Source organism: Nycticebus coucang, chromosome 12 (genome assembly GCF_027406575.1).
Source record: "Nycticebus coucang isolate mNycCou1 chromosome 12, mNycCou1.pri, whole genome shotgun sequence".
NCBI classification, from domain to species: domain Eukaryota; kingdom Metazoa; phylum Chordata; class Mammalia; order Primates; family Lorisidae; genus Nycticebus; species Nycticebus coucang.
Genome location: NC_069791.1, coordinates 108,881,314 through 108,900,015, shown reverse-complemented (window position 1 = coordinate 108,900,015; position 18,702 = coordinate 108,881,314). Strand labels below are relative to the sequence as shown.

The 18,702-nt window shown below is 42.3% G+C and overlaps 1 protein-coding gene across 6 annotated transcripts in view; it reads left to right on the top strand.

Moving 5' to 3' along the window:
• Positions 1-18,702, top strand: part of TXNDC11 (thioredoxin domain containing 11) — a 69,986-nt gene that overhangs the window by 39,474 nt on the left and 11,810 nt on the right. For 3 of the 6 annotated variants that reach the window (XM_053557183.1, XM_053557187.1, XM_053557186.1), the window contains 2 exons: positions 9,551-9,751; positions 16,189-16,981. In XM_053557183.1, the coding sequence (XP_053413158.1) occupies positions 9,551-9,751; positions 16,189-16,981 (994 nt within the window). Of the gene's footprint in view, positions 1-7,042; positions 7,156-9,550; positions 9,752-16,188; positions 16,982-18,702 lie in introns of all 6 variants that reach the window. The other 3 variants (XM_053557182.1, XM_053557185.1, XM_053557184.1) reach the window with 2 other exon arrangements.

Below are 18,702 nucleotides of genomic sequence, written 5' to 3'. Positions count from 1 at the left end.
TGCACGTTGCTTCATTGTAGAACTTAGATCTAAGTGTCCTGGAGTAAGGGTTTGGTTTAGTAAGATACTGAATCTCTTGGAGGCATATCCTAGAATTAATGTTTCTGAGTGTGGTCCTGGTGGGCCTAGAGTTACTGTTTCAGTGTTGGTGAATGTGAGCCATGGACCTTTTCCTTCTGGCAAGATCCTTTATTGTTTATTTAAAGCATAAATTAAACTTTAAATTCATTTTTTTTCTTTTCTTTTTTTTTTTTTTTTTTTTTAGACAGAGTCTCAGTCTGTTGCTCAGGCTAGAGTACTCTGGCATCATCATAGCTCACAGCAACCTCAAACTCCTGAGTTCAAGTGGTCCTCCTGCCTCAGCATCCCAGGTAGCTGGACTGTGGGCTAGTTTTTTTTTCTATTTTTAGTAAAGACACAGTCTTGGTCTTGCTCTTACTCAGGCTGGTCTGGAACTCCTAAGCTCAAGGGATCCTCCTGCTTTGGCCTCCTAGAGCGCTAGGATTATAGGCATGAGCCACCATATCTAGCCCTATTTTGTTTCATAACAAAAATAAACTATTCTTATTCTTTCTGGAATATTTGAGAATGTTAACGTTGCTACACTGACATGGTTAGTATCTTAAAACGTGTTTGCTTTACTGTAATAATAAACTGAAGTTTTAATATTTAAAATTCAATTTAAGGCAAATGATACTAAGCAAAATAAACTGCAGTCATCCTTTGGTATGTGTATGTGGAGGCTTAGTTTCAGCACCTTGTGCTGTTGCTGCGTATACCAAAATCTGCACATACTCAAATCCTGCAGTTGGCTCTGTAGAACCCATGAATATAAAAAGTCAAACACCTTCCCCTCAATATAGGCAAGTTTCACATCCAGTGACTACTATATTTTATCCGCTTTGGGTTGAAAATTCATGTATAACTGGACCATCACAGTTCAAACTTGTGTTGCTCAAGATCAGCTGTAGCCTGATATTAAAACATTATCTGAAGGTGGATCACCTTGATACAAACTAGAGAGGGGTGTGAGCTAGGTGAATTCGTATGGAAACAAACTTCAGGTCCTTCTACTCTTGATGCACCGGTGGTGATTGCCATTAGGTGAATGGTGATGGTGCAGAGAAGGCACAAGAAGGGCAACTGAAGCTATACCCAGGAGGGTGTGGGAAGCAAGGGTGGAGTATTCTGCTAGGGGCAAAGAACCCCACCCTCACAGGAGAAGGTCTGGAGTAAACCTGTCTAAGTGCTGAAAACAGAAAAGATTTAATGGATTTAATGGATCAAAGCAAGACCAGTTCTTACTAAAAGCACAGCAGATGGGGGGATGTCAGCATGGTAGTGCTGGTTTCTCTAGCCCTGTGTCCAACGAGGGATGTGCCGGATGGGCCTAGGTGAGTGAAGGCTCTGTGCACTGCCTGTAGCTGAGGGATACACAGCTACCACCTTTTGCAGCAAGCAGCAAACAAGCAGGCGCCTTCCCCAAGGAGTGTTTGGCTACGGGACATGGGCTGTTGTGGCCCTACCTGCATGAGCAGCTGCAGAAATGGTTTAGTAACTAATTCTTTTATCCAGATGTTCCCTCTAGATCTCATTACATCTTGCAGTGATCTTTGACACCAGTTGTCACTGGATGGTTAATGGAGACTTAAAGTGGCCAATTACCAGGCTAATGGAGTATACCGATAATTTTTTTTTTAATTAATTGAATGAGATCCTGCTATTGTTGAACCTTTTTTGGTGAGAAAGAGAGGACTGTGAGTTTCAGTTTATTTTTAATGGTTCATATTCAGAGTTCTTAATTAAAATGTTGAAACTACATTCATTTTACAAATGACAAAGACTTACTGTAGAAATTCCCTGGAGCCCTGCTTAACAGAGAATTCTCTGGATGTGAAGATGAGAAGTGCTGTTTTCTTGTGTTATCCTTACGTTATAAACTTCCTTTGCTAATCCAAGTATTCTTTGTTCAAATGAGATTGCAAATTTAAGCTGCTGCTTCTAGCAAGATTTCCACCATATGCTAGGTTTTAAATAGAAGTGTGATTTTTATAAATTTCTCCATGTGGGAAAAAGTTTTGAAATTACAATATGCTTGAGCATGTTAGAATCTGTTCTGTGCAAGCAGACTGTCTATTCTCATTAATGTAGTTAAACAGGTTTTTGAGTGGCCCCTTTTAATTTTTAGGTCAGACTGTCACTTCTTATTCCTCTGCTCTAATAAATCATGATGGAGGCTTTGGCAGACTGTCAAATGAATTTCCTGACTGGCTGCTTTTCCTTCTCTTAGTCTCTTTTTAACTGTGGCTGTCCACCGAGATTCAGTTCTCCTTCTGGAGAGTGTTGTTTATGTCTTACCAATTCATATCCTCTCTTAGGTCATGCTTTTTCTTTAGACAGCTTTGGGATCTGAACATACACATTAAGCCGTTTAAACAGAATTTTAAAAATCCTGAACTAATTTTATACTTACAGAAAAGTTGTAAAAATAGAACAGAGAGTTCTCAAATTACCTGCCTTCACCCAACTTCCTCCATTGTTAACATCTTACATAAAAACACTTGTGGTGTTTTTTTCTAAGCAGTATTTTTTAAAGTGTCACAGTCATGAAGGACAAAGACAGACAAATGGATTGTCATAGATTAGAGGAAACAAAGGAGAAAAAACTACCATAAATAAGATGTGGGATCCAAGCTCAGCTCTCAGAAAAGAAAGAAACACTAGTGCGATTCCAGTAAGGTATGCAGTTCAGTTAATAGGACTGCACCAATGTTAATTTCTTAGTTTTGACAAAACCACCACCACAAGTGTTTTTATGTAAGATGTTAACAATGGAGGAAGTTGGGTGAAGGCAGGTAATTTGAGAACAAAAGAAAAGCTAGGCTAGAGTACAGTGGCACCCAGGCGGTCCTTCTGCCTCAGCTTTCCTAGTAGCTGGACTATAGGCTGTGCATGGCTAATTTTTTAATTTTTAAATTTTTTTTTATAGTCTGGGTATGTTGCTGAGGCTAGTCTCAAACTCCTGGCCTCAAGCGATCCTCCTAACTCTGCCTACCAAAGTGGTAATTTGTTTCCTTGTGACTGAAGTGAGGTTATGCATTTTTGGCAAGAATGCTATGGAAATATGTCCTTCTTAGTGCTTCTTACCAAGGGATTCATATAATATACTGTGTCTCCTATTAGTGATGTTAATCTTGATCACTTGATTAAGGTAGTATCTGCTGGGTCTGTCCACGGAGAAGTTACAGTCTTTTTCTTTGGAATTAATAAACACCTTGGGGGAAGATACTTTGAGACTGTGTAAGTATTTCTTCAAAATTTTTGTTCACTGGCTGGATGCAGTGGCTCATGCCTCCAATCCTAGCACTCTGGGAGGCTGAGGGGGTAGATTACCTGAGCTCATGAGTTTGAGACCAGCCTGAGCCAGAGCAAGACCTTATCTCTAAAAAAAAATAGCTGGGTGTTATGGTGGGCGCCTATAGTCCCAGCTACTTGGGAAGCTGAGGCAAGAGAATCGCTTAAGCCCAAGAGTTTAAGGTTGCTGTGACGCCTCAGTACTCTACCAAGGGTGATAAAGTGAGAGTTTGTCTCAAAAACAAAAAACAACAAAAAAGCTTTTGCTCACTAATTTTAGTGTCCAATTGTTGGAGTGGATCTTGGCTGCAACAATTATCTCTGGTGTTCAAATTGTTGTTTTTTATTTCCCTCATTTTTTCTTGATTATTAATGGAATTCTTCTATAAAGAAGAGCTGACTATTCTCACTTGTTAATACCACTGTGGAGTCACAGGTATTTATTTTGTTCTGTGTACTATGATAGTTGATTTAGCTCACGTTGTTCCAGCTTTGGCTATTAGGAGCACCTTGGATTGGCTTCTATTTCCTTTGGACAGGCTCCCTTCCTTTTATGGGCACTTCTTTTCTTCTGACACACCAAAATATTTCAGGCTTATCTTGTACTTTTCTTGCCCCACATCTGGATTCAACCTTTAGTCTGAGAATCCTAACTTTTACCAGAAAATGGCATTTAGAAACCAAGATCTGGGTGCTGACTATGCTCTTTGGTATTAAGGTCTCATTACTACTAGGTCTTTTCATCGGATAAAACTAGTAAATGTTGGGCAGTGCAAAGACAATGAACTTTATGGCCACCCTGTCTTTATACTCAAGTATAAGCATAGTATCGCATGTGTGTATTGAGAGGTCTAAGTTTATATATATTCCAGTCTACACCACAGAGATTATTTTAGCCTTTCCTTCTTAATACATAGCTTCTTACTCTAATAGTGAGAATCCTGGCTCAAATTAGTAATTCCAGAATTGCCAGTTTTGAGAAACACCTTTACTCACTGTATCCAGTTCTTTTGGCCTTTAGCTTTACAACATCTACTCAAGATACTGTTTTCTGGTTACTTAGGTTAGTTCTTTCTTTCTTTTTTTTTTTTAAGACAGTTTCACTTTGTTTCCCCCAGTAGAGTGCTGTGGTATCATAGCTCACAGCAACCTCAAACTCTAGGGCTCAAGCGATTCTCTTGCCTCACCTTCCCAAGTAGCTGGGACCACAGGCACCCGCCACAATGCCCAGTTATTTTTAGAGATGAGATCTTGCTCTTGTTCAGGTTGGTCTTGAACCTGTGAGCTCAGGCAGTCCACCCACCTTGGCCTCCCAGAGTGCTGGGATTACAGGCATGAGCCACCGCACTCAGCCTTAGGTTAGTTCTTTCTTTCCACCCCTGTTAGTATGGTATTATTCATTATAGTAATTAGGATTTTTTTTTTTTACTTTTTCAAGACAGAGCCTCACTCTGTCACTCAGGCCAAGATGTAATGGCATCATAGCTCCCTGCAACCTCAGACCCTTACAGGTGCACACTTGGCTAATTAATTTTTTTTTTTTTTTAGAGATATGTTACCCAGGCCGGTTTTGAGCTCATAGCCACAAGGGATTCTCCCACCTTGGCTTCCCAAAGTGCTGAGATACAGGTGTGAGCCACTGTGTCTGGCCAAGGTTTTTTTTTTTTTTTATTTTTTTTTATTTTTTATTTTTTGGCCGGGGCTGGGTTTGAACCCACCACCTCCAGCATATGGGACCGGCGCCCTACTCCTTGAGCCACAGGCGCCGCCCTCTGGCCAAGGTTTATTTGTTAGTGTTTGTATTCCACGTTGGGTTCCCCACATATTAGTTGATTCTAGTTATTTGTTTAGTTTTGGAGTATGTGAGGGGCGTGTGCAACTTTACTATGGCTATAAAAATCAGATACAAAAAAGTCTATCCTGAGAGTGCCAGGCCTCCTCCCTTTTCCCTTCTCCCTTTTCCCACCCACCCCCTTACACAACCAATCTCTTTAATTTCTGGCTAATTTGCCTATATTTTTTGGTTTATTTGTTTTGTGCCATTTTAAACTCATTAGATTTGTGGTAAAGATTGTTGACCATGGCAGTATATAACTTAAGGTTTAACTGATGTTTTATTTAGCTTTTGCTAATGAAGTGGAAGGGGGATAGGAAAGAATATGCCTTTTCCTATGCTATCTTATGTACTTTATGTTATGTACTTCAAAGCCAAACTACTTTTATTTTTCTTTCAGATTCTTTATATATTTCTAAACATTTATGCACCTATAGAAAGAAAAGTTTTTTGTTTTTTTTTTGATAGAGACAGAGTCTCACTTTACCACCTTCAGTAGAGTGCCATGACATCACAGGACTCACAGCAACCTCTAGCTCTTGGGCTTCCGTGATTCTCCTGCCTCAGCCTCCCGAGCAGCTGGGACTACAGGCACCTGCCACAATGCCCCGCTATTTTTTGGTTGCAGTTCAGCCGGGGCTGGGTTTGAACCCGCCACCCTCCGTATATGGGGCCGGCGCCCTGCTCACTGAGCCACAGGCGCCACCCAGAAAAGTTTTTATGAAATAAAAAAAAACCCATCAAATATGTACTTTATCTTCTTCAGTTTCTGTTTGTGCTGTGTAGATAGCCCTGCCTTGTTGTTTTTAACATGGGCAGAGTTCTTGGCTCTCCGTGCACGTCCGTGGAACCTCAGTTGCTGGCCGTGCTCACTCCTCACCGGGATCATACTGCATACTGCTCTCTCCAGTGGTTGGCCATCTTACCTGTCTCCCTGTGTTGAATCAAAGTTCATTTTCTGCTGGTTGTCCATACTTGATCTTTCCTGTGTCTTAAATTCTGAGCAATTAAAAGGTGGTATTTTGTTTTAATTTGTTTTCCTCTGAAAGAGTGAGATTCAGTGTATTTATTTGTAAATATTAGCTATATGTATTTCCTTTTCTGTGGTTTACTGATTTTTACCCATTTTCTTTTTCTTGTTTATTTGTATGAGTTCTTTGTATGTGCTAGGCTTGTTCATTTAACAAATATTTACTGATCTCTTACTATACACTCCAAGCACTGCAGCAGGTACTGGGGACTGGCAATAAACAAGGCCTCTGATAGCACATAAATTACATTCTGGAGAGGAAGTTGGATCAAAGAAAATTAAATAAGTGAATAAGAGTATTTAGATGTCATTAAGTATTATAATTAAATAAAAATAGGATAATGGTGAAGCGAGTACCTGAGTGGTAGCCCCAAATTCCCCTTGCAGACTCTGTCCCCTTGTCTTTGCTGTTAGTTGGGTAAACAGGGAAGACTTCTCAGAGAAGGTGGGAGCTGAAATGAAATATGAGGAGTTGGCCATGGGAAGTGTACAGACAGGGAAAATAGCGTGTGGCTTTGCTCTGAGGTGGGCCTATGAGCAAAGGGAACAGTTCAGGTCATCACATAGGAGCACAGTGAACTCCTCAGTGCAAGTGATCATCAGAGACGTCAGAGGTGTGACTCGCAGGAGTAGGCTTGGATTTAACTGGCTGAGTTCTGTTTTAGGAGGAGGGTTTCTTCAGCTCATCTTCCTTCCCTAGCTAGCCTAGGTTAGAAAAGGGGCTTTCCTCCAGGGGATTTGTGCAGCAAGACTTGCTCATTGGGTTTTGTGGTTGTGTTAAGGCATAGGCCTATTCTTTAATAAAGGAAAATTTTCTGTTTCAGATTACCTAGGAACAATACGATTTGGGGTTATCACAAATAAACATCTTGCGAAACTGGTATCCTTAGTACACTCTGGAAGTGTGTATTTACATAGACATTTCAACACATCACTTGTAAGTATTTTGATATCACATTTCTATTAGTGCAGTGGTTCTTAACCTTGTTTAGGTCACAGACTCCTTTGAGAATTGGATAAAATCTATGGACTCTCTCTCTAGGAAAGTGTACATGATTTTATATGTGAATTGACAGTTCCTACAACCCCCCTCTAGAGCCCGTGTCCCAGATTATGAACCCATGCCTTAGAGGGCTCTTGAATTTAACATCTAGAAATTCTTTGTTTATATTCTTAGGTTTTGGTATGGCCTTCTTAGTTTCTTTCTTGGGTGAAATTGCAGAGTTACTCTGTCGGAGAATTGTTCTTCTGGGCCTTTCTCAGAGATTAAGCTTCCATTGGGTGATGTCCATTCATTTGTTTCTTTTATGAAGAATAATATTTGACATGGTTTTTTCCTTAACTGATATAATGGATTTTTGAAGTTCTTGTCAAGTTACAGTGAGAAGTTGATGGCTTCTCACCCCAGAGAGCCTCAGTTCTCCATTGTCACTTTTGTTCCCTGATTTCATTTGCTTTTTGGTGGAATGATGACCTCATCCCAGCTATTTCTGAGCTCTGACCTGTGTCTTGTGCAATCCTGTGCTTCTGCTCTCTCTATTCATTGCTGTTCCTCAGTCACACCACTGAAAGTTTATTTTTCTTAAGTTTTCTCTGTCTCTTGACAGAGAAACTTGTCTCTCTTACAGGCTCCATCTATACAGATCAGTGTCCCTGCACCCAGTGTACCCAGCTTTTTAAAACCTATGTTCCCCTTGGTATAGGTGTAAGTTCTGTGCCCTCAGAGGTGATGTGAGGCCCGCTGCAGGCGTGCCCCTCACTTGCCAATCTCCCTAGCTTCTGCATATCTCGGGTAGCCCAGATGTTGTTCCTTCTTGCAATTTATATTTCAAAAATCAAATGTATTTTTGTGTTTTCCAAATAGAAATGTTTATTATGGATGTTTAAGTATATTTTTCAAATTCCCATTGTCCCACTTTGAGAATCACTATTGTGATTGTTTCTCTACCACCCACCCATTCTCTTTGTGCCTCTCAGCTGCTTTTGATATCATCTTCTCTTGCTATCTTATTATTTTCCTACATCCCTTTTTAGCATGTTATACAGCCTATCATACTTATTTATAGTAGAGGGTACTGAGGAAGAAGTTAAAAGTAGATGGAGAAGAAAATGTAGGACAATGAGATGACACTGAAAAATACTTCAGATCTACTACTTTGATATGATAGTTTCTAAGGTTGGTTGATTTGGTTGGGTTGGTTTAGCAGTAGAATTCCTTTTATGAAATGAACTATTATTGATATTGTTACTGATATTTAAAAAAACAAATAGTAGACATCTTCATTATGAGGCGATTTAAATCTCCATTTTGGAGGATATAAAATATTTTGTGAAACCCTCCAAAGCATCTTTTTTGGAAGTTCTATTTGAAACTAGTGGTTTAAGTCATTAGAATTTAAAAAAAATCATTTTATGTTTACATACATTGGTTATACAAAAACAAAACAATAGCTTTCCTTCATCCATATATAGAAAGTGTGGTCTGTGGCTTTGGACAAGTTTAGTAGGTTATTTGTTGAGTTACTCTAATATGTGTTGAACCCCTACTCTATGCCAGGTGTTTGTGTAGTCACTGGGGACATAGTGAACAAAGCAGACACTGCCTCTGCCTCACAGGAGCTCTGTTTCCATCCTGGTGGGGCAGCATTTGAGGGACCAAGAAATCTAAATGACCCTTTTACATATATGCCTTGGCCCTTTTAAAAATGCCCGGTAATGTTTAATAGCTCTCCTTGGATAGGGTCAATAGAGGTGGTTACTGCTATAAGCAGGCAGGGAGAATTATCTGTTGATAGGTGAGTCTGTCTTTAAGCAAAAAGAGGGGCTCATGTCTGTAATCCCAGCACTCTGGGAGGCTGAGATGGGCAGATCACCTGAGCTCACAAGTTCGAGACCAGCCAGAGCTAGAGTGAAACTCCATCTCTAAAAATAGCCGGGTGTTGTGGCGGACACCTATAGTCCCAGCTTCTTGGGAGGCTGAGGCAAGAGAATCACTTGAGCCCAAGAGTTTGAAGTTGCTGTGAGCTATGATGCCATAGCACTCTACTAGGGGTGACAAAGTGTGACTCTGTCTCTAAATAAATAAATAAAAGCAAAAAGATAATCATGTGATATCGAAGTTACCTCCTGAATCCACTCTTTGTTCTTTAGCCACTTATGGGAAATGCTCTGTGTGAAGAAGTGTGGGACGGGGTGGTCCCTGCTCTCGGCCTCATTGTTGTCCCCTGAGAGGAGTGGGGCTGACTGGGTCTCTGGAAGACAGTGGTGATGCACCAGGAACTGGACCTGCCTCACTCAGCTTTCTTTATCCTCTCTGCATTTGTCCTTCACAGGTCTTTCCTAGGGAGGTCATGAACTACACAGCTGAGAACATCTATAAATGGGCCTTAGAAAACCGGGAGATGCTTTTTCGATGGCTGCGGCCACATGGAGGCAAGAGTCTCCTGATGAATAATGAACTGAAGAAGGGACCAGCACTTTTTTTGTTCATACCTTTTAATCCCTTAGCTGAAAGTCATCCTTTAATAAATGAGGTAAGAGTTGTAATGTTGAAGGTTCTCATAAGGAGCAGGAGAGCTTCCTTCACCTGGACTCTCTTCCACAGTCAGTCACCTGCTCTAGCAGCTGAGCGGCTGCTGGGAGTGGCAGCTGGGATTCTGTGCCATCACCCTTTTCTCCTCTAAATGGTTAGGGAGGAGAGCCCATGCCGTGGCTAGGGGCTGCTGCAGTCTTTGGCCACATGCACTGACAGCTGCTCATGTCTGGGGTGAGTAGGAGACAGGGAAACCAAAATGACCAACCGTCCCTCTTTCTGAGGAGACTAATTGTGAGCTTTCTGTTTGGGAAGTGGGGCAGAGAGTCGGCAGGAACATAGGCAGGTTATTGTGGCTTGGGGATGCCACTGTCACAGGGGCTTTGGCCATATTTCTGGCCCTAGTCACTGTTGGCACAGCAGTGGCAATGTTTGGACACTTCGTTTTTCTAAACCTTTCTATCATGCAGAAGCCAGGGCAGTTTTCAGGGACAGTGCTGTCAGCAGCCTGCCCCTCCCTGCTGCCGCTTCTCCTGCCTTTGTCGCGCTCACTCTCAGGCTGTGGGTTCATTTTATACCTGGGTCATTTGGAGGCACTTAGAGAATAACAATAAGCAGAAAGAGCCTGGGACTGGGCGGCGCCTGTGGCTCAAGGAGTAGGGCGCCAGTCCCATATGCCGGAGGTGGTGGGTTCAAACCCAGCCCTGGCCAAAAACCAAAAAAAAAAAAAAAAAGAAAGAGCCTGGGACTGCTAAATTGCATTTACTGAGGCTTTTATTTTTTTCTCTCCCTGAAGGATCCTCTAATTGGCCAAAACCAATTTTAGCCAGTATACCCCTGGGCAGCCTAAGCAGACACTGTCTCTCTCTGAGCCCTCAGTGTTAGCCTGGTCATCTGCCTGAAGGGACAGACAAGAGGACTTTTTACCCAGCCAAGCGGCTCACTTTACCATTCCAGAGTCTTTTTGTTGAAGTTATTGTTCCCGCTGAGGGGTATTCTGAATGCGCACTCATGTCCTAACTTAGAGAAGGAATAAGGAAGAACTCTGGGTGCTGGGCAGAAGAGTTAGAAGAGGCTTTGGGAGGGAAGAATGTTTGAGATGGACTTTCAGAGGGTAGCCAGGGTTTTGAGTTGAGAGAAACTTTAGGGAAGGAACAGCCCAAGCAAAGGCACGAAGGCCGGGGAGTTGCAGTAGGCTTAGGTATTAGGAAAGGTTTCATGGTGCACGGGAAGGGCAGGTGAGAGAAGATTCTGAAGAAACATTTGGAGGGTAAGGCCCAGGTGCTTCTCTCTGGGTTTGAAGATTAATCATAGTCCTCAGTGTCTCATTGTCAATGAGGAGATGTGACCAGGGATGTGTGATAGCCTTATGAAAGTATTCCTGGCAGCAGGGTTCCCCAGAAGTGAGACAGTGAGAACCTAGACCTGGGTAGTGGTGAGGATAGATGGTAGGGTCTGCAGTCAGAGAAACAGTGGCACAGTAACCAGAAGTGAAGAAGCCACCTGGCCATTTGGGGAAGTGGGAGGGATGAGTGCCACACTTTTGCAGTGTCAGTGGTAAACTCATTAGCTCATTGACCATGAAAGAAAGGCAGCTTTATTTTTCCATTACCACGGTCAGCCTAATTTTGGGCAGAAAGTTGAAGAAGCTTACATTGTTGAGAAGAGGTCATCTTAGAGTGAGAGTAATAAAGTTGGGGACATGCCAAGCAAATCGTGGTGGGATACATGTAGGTATCCCTTAGAAGTGACCATATAGGCCCAGACTGGGCAGCTTACACCCACAAAGAAAAGCACAGACCCTGACAATAGTATCAGGTCACTGACACCCTGGTGTCTCTAGAAAGTTCTAGAGAGGTTATAAGACATTGCAATGTATATTGCATAGCTTGTTAATCAAAGGAAATGTTTACCTCAGCCAGCAAAGAGTCTTTGTGACTCATCTTCCAATTTAAAAACATTTCTTGGGGGCAGCGCCTGTGGCTCAGTGGGTAGGGCGCTGGCTCCATATACCGAGGGTGGTAGGTTCAAACCCGACCCTGGCCAAACTGCATCAAAAAATAGCCAGGCATTGTGGTGGGTGCCTGTAGTCTCAGCTACTCCGGAGGCTGAGGCAAGAGAATCACCTAAGCCCAGGAGTTGGAGGTTACTGTGAGCTGTGTGACGCCACGACACTCTGCCGAGGGCAACAACATGAGACTCTGTCTCAAAAAAAAAAAAAACAAAAAAACATTTCCTGGAGGTATTCACAGAGTATGCATGTGGTAAGCAAAAGCATGGTTATTGTGTTCAGTCTTAAACATTCTTCTGATTAAAGAAAAAGAAGGGGCAAACTTTTAAAGTTATTTGCCAGGTTTTCCATAACTGTTCACATGGAATTAAATACGACATCAAGGGATACACAATGTGATATACTTGCATTATATTTTCAAAACCGCCTATTATAAAAAAAAGAAAGAAACATGAAAACTATGCCTCATTCTTCAAGAGCGTTGCAATATACCATATATATATATATATATATATATTTTTTTTTTTTTTTTGCTGTTTTTGGCCGGGGCTGGGTTTGAACCCACCACCTCTGGCATATGGGGCCGATGCCCTACCCCTTTGAGCCACAGGTGCTGCTCAATATACAAAATATTTTTTCAATTAAAAATACCCTTCTTGTGTTTTGTTTTTTTTTTCGGAGACAGAGTCTTACTTTGTTGCCCTAGGCTTACATGCAGTGGTGTCAGCCTAGCTCACAGTAACCTCAAATTCCTGGACTTAAGCAATCCTCCTGCCTCAGCCTCCTAAGTAGCTTACACTATAGGTGTCTACCATGAGGTCAAAGCTAATTTTTTAATTTTTAGTGAAGATGACCAGCCTCTTGCCCAGGCTGGTCTTAAACTCCCGAGCTCAAGGGATCCTCCTGCTTTGGCCTTCCAGAGTTGTAGGATTAGACATGAGCCACCACAATGGATGACTTTTCTTTACATGGCTGCTTTGTTAGTGAAAGATACTAAGAATAAGAGATGAGGAAAGAAGATTTTTCTTGGAATTTTTTTCTCCTTAATGTAATTGATGCTCTCCTACTAGGACTTTTTGTAAACTATAGTAAATCTCAAAGTTTTATGGAGGTTTAGGGGTGGGGGTAGAAGTAGTTGTATACTCTGGTGTCTTTGGAGATAAAGCAGTACCAAGATGGGGCCAGAGGGCAGCTGGGCTCTTCATGGATTATAGAGGCGTGGCCTTATTAGTGCCCTGTGCTGTCAGAGCCTCATTCAAACAGGACCCAGATGTTTCTGTGTGTGGGGAACAATATTTAAAACACTGGCTTATTATCTAAAGTGGCTTTCTTATGCCAAGCACTATTCATTTAATTTTTCTGTACAAATACCTATGTTTTGAAGTAAGTCTTTATAATTATTATACATTATAAAGTTTTTTTTAAGTTTGTGTTTTAAGAAATTAGAAATGCATTCATTAAATAGTTTTATGGGGGCAATGCCCGTAGCTCAGTGGGCGGGGCGCTGGCCACATACCCTGAGGCTGGCAGGTTCGAACCTGGCCTGGGCCAGCTAAAACAACAATGACAACTGCAACAAAAAATTAGCCAGGCGTTATGATAGTTGCCTATAGTACCAGCTACTTGGGAGGCTGAGGCAAGAGAATTGCTTAAACCCAAGAGTTTGAGGTTGCTGTGAGCTGTGATGCCACAGCACTCTACCAAGGGCAACATAGTGAGACTCTGTCTCAAAAAAGAAAAGCCAGCAATACACAAAAGTAATGGTTTTTCATACACACACTTTAATAAAATAAAATCCTAACTGACTTAACACGTTGGAAGTAACTTTGGTGAAATTTGACTTAACGTGCTATTCTATTTTAGAATAGAAACATGCATTTCTATTCTATTTAAAAAATAAATGCATTTGGATTGTAACTTGTTTTCCTCACAAAACTAGGGTAGGACATGGGTAACGAAAGATACTCAGTTTGGAGATGGATAAGTCTTAGAAGAAAATATAAATCTAAATTGCTGATACTGATCCAAGGGTAAAGTGGTTCATGTTACCAAGAAAGAGGAGTGTGTACATTGCCCTGAGACGCTGTTCATTTGTCAGGTGTCTACTGAGCATTCATTATGTGCCTGGCTCAATGCTGGGCTTCAGATAGAAGGATAAATGGTGCTCAAGAGGATCCACAGTTTTGTGGGAAAGGGACATCTCAGCAGAAGCTTGTAAGACTTAGGGGAGGGCTTCAAAGATACTGGAGGTGAGAAACTAGCTATTCCCAGGATGAAGTGGTGTTAGCTTTATTGAAGCAGCCACCTGGGGCTGGGCCTTGGGAACAGATGGAGGCAGTGTCCCAGGCCAGGCCTCTGTAAAGGTGTGGCCTTGAGAGGGCCTGGTCTGGTCTGCGGAGGGTAATGTGAGGCTAGCAAGGCAAACGGGCCAGATTGTATGTAGGTTTTATCCTTTTGATAATAGGGCAGCATCAAATATCATGTGGTTGAAGAGTGTCATGTTTAGGGTTGTATTTTGAAAAATACAGTAATTCCTCCCTTATCCAGGGGATACATCCCAAGACCCCTACTGAATCCCTGAAACCACAGATACCCTGTTTCCCTGAAAATAAGACATCCTCCAAAAATAAGACCTACTCACAGGAAAGATAAGATGTCCCTGAAAATAAGACCTAGCGCATCTTTGGGAGCACACCTTAATATAAGACACTGTCTTATTTTCGGGAAAACAGGGTAGTACCGAACGCTGTGTTTTACTACATACAATTTTTTTTTCCTTTTTTTTTTGGAGACAGAGTCTCACTTTATTGCCCTCTGTAGAGTGCAATTGGCATCATAGCTCACAGCAACCCCAAACTCTTGGGCTCAAGTGATTCTCTCATCTCAGCCTCCTAAGTAGCTGGGACTACAGGCTCCCGCCACAACACCCAGCTGTTCCTACAGACGAGGTCTTGCTTTGGCTCAGGCTGGTCTCGAACTCGTGAGCTCAGGTGATCCACCTGCATCAGCCTCCTAGAGTGCTAGGATTATAGGCGTGAGCCACTCGCCCAGCCCACAAATTTCTTTTTCTTTCTTCACAATTTTACAGATAGAAGATTCTGTCTTAATTTCAGAGGTGTCTAACTTTTTTTCTTTTCTGCTGCATATTGGAAGAATAAGAGTTGTCTTGGGCCACACATTAAATACACAAACACTAACCACAGCTAATGAGAAAAAAAACTGAGCATACTTTTTATAATATTAGGCACCGCAGCTAAGCAAAACAGTCCTCCTCAGGTTGGATACCCCTGTTTTTAGATCTTAGCAACTTCAGCATAGGATTCCTCCCCCCTGCTCCCTTTCCTAAAGTTGAGAGATTGCACTTTGCCATATCTTAATTGCTAGCGTCACTACTTGTGCTTTGGGGTCCTTATTGTAAAGTAAGAGTTACTTAACACAGGTACTATAATGCTGAGACAGCTGATCTGACGATTAAGACCGTTACTAAGTGACTAATAACAAGTAGTGCCCCCAACGTGAGTAACACTTGCACAAAGGGACAGTTCAACCCTGGGCGGTGGTGAGAGATCTCATTATGATACTCAGAATGCTGTGCAACTTAAAACTTAGAAATTTTTATTTCTGAAATTTTCCCTTTAATAGTATTTTTTGATTGCAGTTAACCATGATTAACTGAACCTGCAGAGAGTGAAGCCATAGAGAAGGGGTGAACTATCTATCATAAGAGCAGGCAGTATGGAGGCTCCATGAAGGTGGGAGAAAAAATGATAGAGGTTTGTGACAATTGAGGACCTGAATTGAGTCTACAGCTGTGGGGATGGAAAGAAGAGGCTGCTGAGCCATGCTGGAGTCAGAGCTGGTAGGATTTTGGGGATGTGTTGACTGAGTTTGTAGTTTAATGGTGCCATTTTGCCAGAGAGGGAGGGTGGTACAGCAGGAAGAAGAGGTAAGGGCAGCAGGTGGGGGCATGGTTTGAATCAGGTTGAATTGGTAGCCTTCTGTGAGGTGTGAATTTATATGGAAACATACAGCTGTAAAGTATTTTGATCCATTCATTAGGTGCTGGGCAAGTTTTTAAATTCAAAGAGAAAGTAGATAGTATGGAGTAATATAAAGATAGAAAGGAAAATGCATCCAACTGGTAGTTGAGAGATTTCCTGGTTCTTTGACATACTGGACATGTGTCCCAGGGTGAGCTGCTTCACCTCTCCTGTGGTGGGCTAAGACATCTCTAAGATCCCTTCCAGCTTTGAAAAAGATTCATTACTTGTTAATAGAGTGGCATGTTCTAAATAATAATCCAGGACTCTTTTATTGATAGGTTTGGTGTGACCACATCCTCTTTGAGACATTCCTGGCCCACTCCTGTCTGGGACTTAGACTAGGATGTTCTCCTGTCCTCTCACAAACTCTGCTGTGTATTTCAGATCACCGAAGTGGCCTTGGAGTACAACAACTGTCATGGAGACCAGGTGGTGGAGCGTCTCCTTCAGCACCTTCGGCGAGTGGACGTGCCAGCACTGGAGTCCCTGGCACTAAAATCACTGGCACAGCTGCCAAACCGGCCACTGATCTCAGCGTCCCCCTGCTGCAACACTGTGGTGCTGCCCCAGTGGCACTCCTTCTCCAGGACCCACAATGTTTGTGAACTGTGTGTCAACCAGACCGCAGGGGGCATAAAGCCAAGCTCGGTCAGCATGCCACAGTGCAGCTTTTTTGAGATGGCAGCAGCTCTGGATTCTTTCTACCTCAAGGAGCAGACCTTTTATCATGGGACATCTGACAGCATAGAATGCAGCAATTTTTTAACTTCCTATAGCCCTTTCAGCTACTACACTGCATGTTGCAGGACCATAAACAGGAGTGTGGTGGGCTTCATCGATTCTGAACAAGATGTCTTTGGAGCCCCAACCATTGCATTTTCTTCTCTGGAGAAGAAATGTGAAGTTGATGCCCTGAGCTCTGTTCCTCACATTGAGGAGAACAGGTATCTTTTTCCTGAAGTGGATGTAACTAGCACAGACTTCACAGGCTTGAGCTGCAGAACCAACAAGACCCTGAACATCTACCTTTTGGATTCAAATTTATTTTGGTTATATGCAGAAAGACTGGGTGCTCCGAGCTCCACTCGGGTGAAAGAATTTGCCACAATTGTTGATGTGAAAGAAGAGTCTCACTATATCTTGGATCCAAAACAAGCTCTTGTGAAGTTCACCCTAGGTACTGTAGGCAGTTTACTTCCTGAGGCATAAAAAGTTTTGTTTAACTTGATATTGGTGACTTTTATTGAGAGGTCTTATTAAAATTGGTTGTGGGGGTCATTTTAAATCTTTAGACCATAATTGGTCACAATTTTTAGTTTTTTTTTTTTTGGCCAGGGCTAGGTTTGAACCCACCACCTCCGGCATATGGGACCAGCGCCCTACTCCTTGAGCCACAGGCGCCGCCCTGGTCACAATTTTTAAAAGAGGCTAATTTTTTCTTTTGAATGGAACAGAAACTTCCTAACTCCAAATTGGATAAGTTTGTCATTTAGACCATGCTGGGATAAGATCCAACTTCTTAGATTGGTAATTCATGTCCCATTTCTATTTTTTTTTTTTTTTTTAAGCAATGGCAATTTATTTTTTCATAGTTCTGGAAGATGGAAGCCCAAAGTCAAGGTGCTGGTAGGTTTTTCTAGTGAGGTCCTTTTCCCTGCCTTGCAGATGGTTGTCTTCTCTCTGTGGCACATCCCTCCTGTTTCTTCCTCTTCTGAGGAGACCAGTCCCTACGGTTGTGACCTCACTTAATGGTAACTACCTCCCTAAAGGGCACCTCCAGATACAGTCACATTGGGGGTTAGGGCTTTAAACATATAAGTTTTAGGGGAACACAATTCAGTCCATGGCACCAACTATGTGTGCCTGAGTACTGGGATAGGTGCTGGGATACATTAGAGAACAAAACAGAGGTTCTTCTCAATGTAGGCCTTGTGTTCTGGCCATCCATTCCCTGGTACGCCTCTGCAATCAGCAGCCTTTGTGCATTGCAGCGCTGGATTAGAATGCCGATCAGCACGTGTTTGTCACAGTCAAAGCCTTGGAGTGCACCGCCTAGCATCTGGGCATCCATGATGGGATTGAAATTGGGAGCTGGGAAAATGGTGCCTTGTACATAGTCCCCACAGAACATTTTGATGATAATGGATAATTTCAGAGTAAATCAAAAGACTTTTAATAAGTGAACGATTGCATAGGTTTCTTTCGCTCTTTCATGTTTACATGGATGGAGCTGGAACATATTCTTCTTAGTAAAGTGTCTCAAGAATGGAAGAAAAAGTACCCAATCATGTCCCATTTCTAAGTTATAGCCAGTTGAAGTCCGTGGGGACTTGGCTACTTTGATGGGCAGGAGGTGGAGCCTTTCTGACAGGACACCCCAGGGGCTGATGAACAGGAGCCTTATCCTAAAAGAAGTTAAACAAGCAGTTAAAAAGTTGGGCCACCTTGCCTCCACTTTGATTTCACAGGGTTAAGTGTGTGAGTATTGAGGCCAGTAGTTCTAATTTGTTTTGCTGCTGTTTTATAACAATTGAGGAGGCTGCTGCAATTTCCAGTGCCTAGATTGTAATAAATGTCTGTCTGGTGCAATAAACAAGGGTAGAGTTGCAGACAGCAAAAACATTTTTCGTGGGGAGGGGAGGGTAAGGCTTCATGGTGGGAAGGAAGCATCCAGAGCTTGCCCCAGGCACTCAGCAGCAGCAGTGAACTGGCCCACACTGGCCTGTTTCCAGGACTTTGCTGACACCCCTGATGTACACACAAAGGAAGTAAGAATTCAAAAGCTGCGTTAGTTCAGCTTCATCGGAAATGGAGGGAGGGTCAGCATTTGCCACATGGTGAAAGGAGGAATTCTGTAGGGAAGGAAACTTTTTATTTCAAGTTTTTTTTTTTTTTTTT